Source organism: Trachemys scripta, chromosome 1 (genome assembly GCF_013100865.1).
Source record: "Trachemys scripta elegans isolate TJP31775 chromosome 1, CAS_Tse_1.0, whole genome shotgun sequence".
Lineage (NCBI taxonomy): Eukaryota > Metazoa > Chordata > Testudines > Emydidae > Trachemys > Trachemys scripta.
Genome location: NC_048298.1, coordinates 343344897 through 343352795, shown reverse-complemented (window position 1 = coordinate 343352795; position 7899 = coordinate 343344897). Strand labels below are relative to the sequence as shown.

Here is a 7899-nt window from a genome sequence, read left to right as displayed (position 1 = left end):
GCAAAAAGAGACTTTAGACACAGCAGAATCAGGGGTTTGCTCTTCTCACATGAATGTATTGCTGGAATTGATGCTGGGCTTGACAGTCTTGGAGAAAGCTACAGGGGAGCAAATCTACAGTCCCCCAGGCCATTCCACTAGGCCTCACCTCTGACCAACAGAGGCTGCCTCTATGGACCAGAAGGGCAGCTGCCCTCCCGGGCCCACTCCACACCATCCTCTTTGCTGAATTCTCTCCAACGGACTAATTAGTCACCACTGTCCCACAAGTATCAGGGCTGAGTCATCCACACCCATTACCCACGTGAATGGTGAATGGTAATCCTCACATCACTTTCCATCCCCTCCNTGTTACTCACTCTTGGTGTGCCATTAGCTCAGGATAGATGAAGAACTAATGCTGAGAAAATGCCACCTTCTCATGTTCCCATCAGATGGTTAATGATTGTTTTAATGGTTAGTTACAGGGGCAGGAAGCCACCATGCCGTGGAACTGAACATGGCCAACGAGTCCCACCATGGCAACTTCCAACTGGACCACGCTCCACCCCTCCACCTTCATCCTCCTCGGCATCCCGGGGCTGGAGGCAGCGCACGTCTGGATCTCCATCCCCTTCTGCTTCATCTACATTCTGTCCCTCCTGGGGAACGGCCTCCTCCTGGCTGTTATCAAGACTGAGCCGAGCCTCCATGAGCCCATGTACCTTTTCTTTTCCATGCTGGCGCTCGCCGACCTGGTCATCTCCACCACCACCCTGCCCAAAACACTCTGCATATTCTGGTTCAGGGATCAGGCCATTCACACCAGTGCCTGCCTGGCCCAGATATTTTTGATTCACTCACTTACTACCATGGAGTCTGGGTTCATGCTGGCCATGGCCTTTGATCGTTATGTTGCTATCTGTAATCCGCTGCGACACTCGGCCATCCTAACCAATCGGGTTGTAGCCAAGATAGGGCTGGGTGTTGTGATGAGGGGGGCCGTGTTACTGGGCCCTCACCCATTCCTGCTGAAGCAGCTCCCATATTGCAGGACCCATGTGATTTCTCACACCTATTGTGAGTTCATGGCACTGGTGAAACTGGCCTGTGCAGACACGACGGTCATGAGAGCCTATAGTCTGCTTGTGGCGTTTCTAACAGCGGGGTTAGATTTTATCCTCGTTGTCCTGTCCTACATCCTGATCCTCCGGGCCGTCTTCAGCCTCCCCTCCAAGGATGCACGGCACAAATCCTTGAGCACCTGCGGCTCCCACATCTGTGTCATGTTGGTGTTTTACACTCCTGCGTTCTTCTCCTTCCTCTCCCACCGCTTTGGCCATGTGGCTCCCCACATTCACATCCTCATTGCAAACATGTATGTTCTCTTCCCTCCCATGTTGAACCCCATCATCTATGGGGTGAGAACCCCACGGATCCGGCAGAGGGTGCTCCACGTCTTGGGCATCAAACCATCCTGAAACCCACAGCTCGGGTCAGCACCTGGGGAGCAAGGTCCGTGCAGGTGACGTGAGGGCCAGCAAGGCCGGGGATGCAGATGGCTCAGTCACCCCCTTAATGTGAAAAGCCACCTCAGCCTTGCTGAGCAACAGGGTTAATAAATACCTTTTTCTGGGTCTGCAGCACAACACGGCTTCGACTTTTCAGTGCTCTAGAACATTGTTCTCACTCATCATTTCCACTCGCCACAGTGAAATCAGGGCCTCATTGTCCGAGGCGCTGTACGACATACAGCTAGAGATGGTCCCTGCCCCATGAGCATCAATCTGCACACTTTGATGCCCAGTTGTTTGCCCCTCTCCTCCCACCATGTGCCCTCTCATGCCTCGCTGGCTGCCCCTCTTGTCCCAGCTGGAAAGGGTTCCCATCGTCCTGGCCTGATCCGGTCCCAGGCTTTGAGTGGGTATCCAGACACAGATCCAGCTACCAGTTTTCTAGCAGTGTTTGCAATTTCCAAGTTTTCTGCTGTGCTAGCCCTCGCTCCCTATGGAGCAGAAACTGCTGTCCCCAGTGCTCAGTCACTTCTGCAGCCACGGAGTTCTCTTTCAGGGACAGGCTTTTTAATAACCTGCTGTAGGGATGGTGGGAGGGGGCTGGGAAGGAGCGGGCTGCTGTAGGGAGGTGGGGAGGGGGCTGGGAAGGAGCGGGCTGCTGTAGAGAGGCAGGGAGAGGCCTGGGAAGGAATCAGGGGTTTCTCTCTTCAGCAATGAGCTTTGGGAGGAAGACTATGACTGGGGCTTGGTGGAGGCCTAATGACTGGCCATTGGGAATGGTGTGGAAATGAAGGGGTGGTGGGAGTTTCCATGGACTGTGCACGGAGGAGAACAGTGCTGGGGACTGGTAAGCAGAGGGTTTCCTGGAGGCTGTGGAGAAGGGGCAGAGCACAAGAAGTAACCACAGAGGAAAGAAGAGACCATGAATCGGATTGATTCAGGGCCCCGACCTCCAGTGCTGGAGGTCCCAGGAGAGGGAGGGCAGGAGCTCCCCAGCACAGCTGGGGCAACAACAGAGGGCATTAAGAAAGCCTGGGTTACTTTTTGCGGGATCCAGTGCCTGAGAGACAGATGTTGGGTTTAGAACAACTGGTTGGAAAGTTTTCCAAGAAATAGGGGCTGTCTTGACTGAGGGCAACCAGCATCAGTGTAATTAGAAACAAGGGCGGGGATCTGGCCCTTATGAACAGAAGCAGGCTGTGATTCCTGCAGGAATTGTAGAGAGACAGTAGCCATCTTGACTGAGAGCAGCCTGTGGCTTCAGGCCCATTGAATGCGAGTGGAGACAGTGGCCGATTTTAACAAGGGCTAACCTGCCCAGGGTTGCGGTAGGAAACAGTGAAGTTTGTGAAACACACTGAATGTGTTGAGATGTCAGAGCCCTGTGGGAGGGAGCCAGAGCCTGGGGGCCACACACCTGTGGCCCAGCTCCCACCTCTGACAGGGGATGTGGGGCCTCATGCAGGTCAGCTGCTGCTCTCCAATTCCAGGAGAAGAACAACCAGACGGAGTCAGACCAATGATCCATCCAGCCCAGTCTCCTGTCTTCCAACAGTGCCCAGTGCCAGAGGCGTCAGAGGCAATGAACAGAACAATTTTTCAGTGATCCATCCCCGGTCATCCAGTCCCATCTTCTGGCAGTCAGATGTGGGGACCCCCAGAGCAGGGGGCTATGTCCCCGACAAAAGTGGCTAATAGCCATTGATGGATTTATCCTTCATGGATTTATCTCGTTCTTTTTTTTTTTTGAACCCTGTTATACTTTTGGCTTCCACACCATCCTGTGCCAAAGAGTTCCACAGGTTTTCTGTGCACTGTGTAAATAAATACTTCCTTAGGTGTTTTTTAAACCTGCTGCCTATTAATTTTATCAGGTGTCTCCTGGCTCATGTGTTATGTGTTCCTTATTTACTTTCTCCACACCACTCATGACAGTACAGACCTTGATCATATCCCCCCTCGGTTGCCTCTTTCCCAAGCCAAATAGTCTCTGCCCTCAGCAGTGGCTACATTACGGCTTGACACCATTACTGCTCACCTACATGCCATACCGAGCCAGTGGTACCCTCCACCTACCCACCCCAGCCTAGCAGACAAGGCAGTTTCCCTTCCCCTGTGCCAGAGCTGGGCTGTACTGGGTGCTGGGTACAGGACGACATCACCTCCGTGGCAATCCATTGCTAGCTACAGTAGAGGAGATTCCTAGGTACCAGCCTCCCTCAGATACAAGGAGCAGGCCCCAGAGAGCACTGAGTCCTTAGCCGCTGTTCTGGTGCCATGGCATGGCTCCGGAGTGAGCAGGCGACACAACCTGGACACCCTGGCTGCATGCTATAGGGAAAGGGCAGTGAGGCATCATGCCAACAGGAAAGCCCCCTCCACCTGACAACCTTTACTAAGCTCCACCCAAGGCTGCCTCCCCATTACTGATACTTGTGTATAAGAGTGTTCACAAAGGATGGCTCCCTCCCCCCTCTTTTAGGGGCTGTCTATGTGCGCCAACAACTGGATCCCTTGGAGGGCAGCCAGCAGGGCAGAGTTCTGCTCCGGGAGTATCCCCCACTAAGAAAGGTCACCACCACTGGGATTTTAGTAGCAAGGTTCATGGGTTCTCTCCCTGTCCAGCGATCTGGATCGTCCCTTTTCAGGGACTCAGGCCAGTTAAAAGGAACAGAGGGTCCTGTGGCACCTTTGAGACTAACAGAAGTATAGGGAGCATAAGCTTTTGTGGGTAAGAACCTCACTTCTTCAGATGCAAGTAATGGAAATCTCCAGAGGCAGGTATAAATCAGTGTGGAGATAACGAGGTTAGTCAGGCCAGTTAGTGTTTGAAGAATTCAGTGACGCCTGGACACCAGTCCCCCAGGACACAGCCCATCCTTGTGATTTTCATTGCTGTGGCCAGACCCCAGACCAGCCCTTTGCTTCTGCAGGAACACCTCAGTCCCACTCCGGCCCTGAAGGGGTTAAAACAGCCCTGGGGAGCCAATGGTAAAAGCAGCCTGGAGAGGGCTGTGGCTGGGGAAAGCAGCTGAGTGAATAGCTGGCCACGGGTGTGGCTGGCTTAGTCCGGCCACAGCTGGCCTGGATAAAAGGTGCTGTGGACCAGGAGCTGAGGAGTCTCCCTCTAGCCCTGGAGTAGGAAGGGTTGGCTGCCTGGGAAAGAGGTACCCGATCAGAGCCGTGCTGGGGAAAAGGGCAAGAGGAGCTGGGATGCTCTAGCCTGGCAACTCCCCAGGCTGAGGCCTTGGTCAAGGCCTGTGGACAGGGGCGGCTCTAGCTTTTTTGCTGCCCCAAGCACAGCAGTCAGGCTGCCTTCAGCGGCATGCCTGCGGGAGGTCCCTGGTCCCGCGGCTTTGGCGTACTTGCCACCGAATTGCCGCTGAATCCAAGTGTTGCCGGCACAGAGTGCCCGAGGACAGCAACAGCGGGGTTCGTTGCCCGGTGTGCGTCACGCCAATAAACGCACAAGGGGTGGAGAAGCAAACAAAGTTTATTTGGGATCCCAAAGCGGTGCTAGGAGACAGGCACGTCTCAGATCAAGCACACCAACAGAAACAGTTTTTCTTCTTTTATACATTTTGCAGTTAAGCCTTACCCCGCTCCCATTCCCCTTCCTTCCTCCCCCTCTACCCCTCCCTTCCCTGGTAACAGTTACTAAGCAAATAGCAAGTACATTTAAGCAGTTAAGTCATTCTTGGCAGCTATAAGTTTAGCTCGTTAGTATCACTTCTTTACATGGTTATCTTGTCCTTTTTCCCTTTGAACTGTTATTTTCCCTTCAGCCAGAAACATGCTGCAGGCTTCATTATTACCGCTTAATACCGGTGTGAGCAGGGGGTTGCACACAGATAACTGGTTGCGTACATATTCCAATTGCACCTGGCTTTTGAGGTTGATTAGAGTTTAAACATGGAAGAAGTTTGGTTCATATAGGCCTAGTGCAGGAAGGCTTCATTGACACTTAGTGGCCTTCCACCCTCCCGAGTTACCTCGGGTTATGCCTAGTGACACCAACACAAGGGACTGGCGGACCTCCCGCAGGCATGCTGCTGAAGGCTGCCTGACTGCCGCCCTCGCAGGGACCGGCAGGGAGCCCCCCGTGGCTTGCTGCACCAGGCAAGCGCTTGGAACAATGGTGCCTGAAGCTGCCGCTGCCTGTGGAGGTACTGGGGCTGCAGAGGTGCGGCCCGGGAATAGGCAAAGGCAGCAGGTCGTAACCCCCTTGCCGATGATGAGTGGCTAACAGACTGCAGTCTGCCCCAGTGAGCGGGGGCTAGATGACGACTGGCAGTAGCCACTGAGGCAAGGTGGGTTTAGAGGGTTGGGGATTCCCCTGGGAGGGACAGACCCAGAGTGTGGGGGTACTGCTGGGGCACAACCCCGAGGTAAAAGGGCTCTGGGGTCTGGGAGGGACACTGGGGCCTGAGGCAGGTGAGCCACCAGCCTGCAGAGGGCGCTCCAGGCTGGAATCGAGCTAATTCCCAGAACAACCAGCAGGAGGCGCTGTGCCGGTGAGTCGTCGTTTTGCTACATGCTCCCAGGGTAATTTGTGTCTCCCATAGAGGTTTCTGTCATTCTAACCTTCATTCCTATGCAATAAACTGTCTGCCCGTAACACTGTGCAACCCACCTGCTGTCCCAGCAGCCCTGCCCAGTTGCTGCATTAAGTCCTGGGACAGAAAGTGGAATTTCCTAGTGGCAAGTTAATGAGGGGTCTGTGCACTGCAGGGGAGGAAGAGACTCAGTCTCCCTGGACAGCTCCTCTGCAGTAAAGGGGAGATAAGCAGATCACAGCCAATCTGTCACACTCTCAGATAGCCCCAAAGTCCAAGGGGACAATGCCTAGCTTGGAGGCCTGAGTTAAGAAAGCTGCCTGGGACACCCCTCCTGTCACTCTTCATGCTGTGTAGGTGTCTGACTTCCCCAGCATTGCATCCTCGTGCATTTCCACTGTGTCTATGTCCCGGGTGCACACAGCAATCCCACAGCAAAGTACTCTCTCTCTCTGGCACACAAGGGACCCCGCAGGAAGCTCTGGGCTCTCCAATGACTCCTGTCTGGCTTGAAGCTCCCGGGGCAATGCTATAAAGGCCTCTCTGAGCCCAGCCCACCTGTGCCATCAGCGTCTAGAAACTAGGGCCGGCTCCAGGGTTTTGGCCACCCCAAGCAGCCAAACAAAAACAAAACAACAACAACAAAAGCCGCGATCGCAATCGCAATTGCGATCTGCGGCAGCAATTCGGCGGGAGGTCCTTTGCTCCGAGCAGGAGGGAGAGACCGTCCACCGAATTGCCGCCGAACAGCTGGACGTGCCGCCCCTCTCCGAAGTGGCCGCCCCAAGCACCTGGTTGGTAAGCTGGTGCCTGGAGCCGGCCCTGCCAGAAACATGGGACAAACTGGAGTGAAAGGGTTCCAGCGCGACCTGCCAGGTTACAGTCTGAACAGGAGCCATGGTGGGTGGGTGGCATCTGTGTCCAGCCCCATAAACTCTCCCCTGCCCAGAGCAGGATTTTCCAGTATCTCCGCACACTGTTCCCCCTGGCTCTCTGGTCCCTGCAGACACCCTCCCTATCCTCCATGGTCTCCCAGCTGCTTTGTGGGCCTCCTATGTATCCAGGTGGTTGGAGCTCAGGGAGCCACGGGGCTGCAATGGGGAAAGCATAGGAGTGAGTGTCTCAGTTGGAGACACTTTTCCTAATTTTTTTTACAGTTTCCCACAACTCAGTTTCCCCACAAGCATTCCTTTATTAGTCCCTTGGTCACTTGGTGTTAGTTACATCCAAACTATCAATATTCAGCCTGAGATTCTGTATCCTAGCAACAACACAGATATAAGCAACAGGTTCAGGCCTGGGAAGTACCTTCCCATGTGGCACCCTGCTGATCGGTACTGAGATACCCCCTCGGCTATGGAGATGTAACCCTCCAGCAGGGATTGTGAGCAATACCCTGCCAGAGGTGGGCCTCCCTTGGCCCTAGGGAAGTGTCCCCAGCTGCACAGTCATTGCCAGAGGCTTGGGACACCTGGGACCTTCTCCCATCCATGTGAAGGGGTAGGAGACTTGGGGGCATGACGGGAGCTTAGCCTGTGCAGTGACTTAGTGAAAGCCCTGGGGTTGAGGCCTCCAAGCTCCCTTCCAGGAGATGTAGGGGGCTGAGTGCCCTGCTCCTGGAAAAAAAAATATTTCAGTAACAGGCTTATCAAAGGTGAAGTTCTCTGGGCATTAAAAAGTGACACGTCAATGAGATCTTGTCCTCTTTGAAGCCGTTCCATCTTTCTGCAACCTTTGTTGTTGTTTTCCTTCTTTTTTTGTTCTTAGTTTCTTCCTGACACAGTGTAATGTTCTTGTACCAGATACAGACTGGTTACAAACCTTGTTGTGCACTCCAGATGTGTTCAGCC

At 54.0% G+C, this 7899-nt stretch overlaps 1 protein-coding gene across 1 annotated transcript; it reads left to right on the top strand.

Moving 5' to 3' along the window:
• Positions 1–518: 518 nt before the first annotated feature.
• On the top strand, positions 519–1460 carry LOC117873040 (olfactory receptor 52D1-like). The gene has a single exon (XM_034762026.1). It carries the CDS (start codon positions 519–521, stop codon positions 1458–1460), a length of 942 nt encoding a protein of 313 aa, XP_034617917.1.
• The last annotated feature ends 6439 nt before the right edge of the window (positions 1461–7899 follow it).

Coding starts and splice junctions, on each gene's coding strand:
- LOC117873040 (XM_034762026.1), top strand. CDS start 519: ATGGCAACTTCCAACTGGACCACGCTCCACCCCTCCACCTTCATCCTC.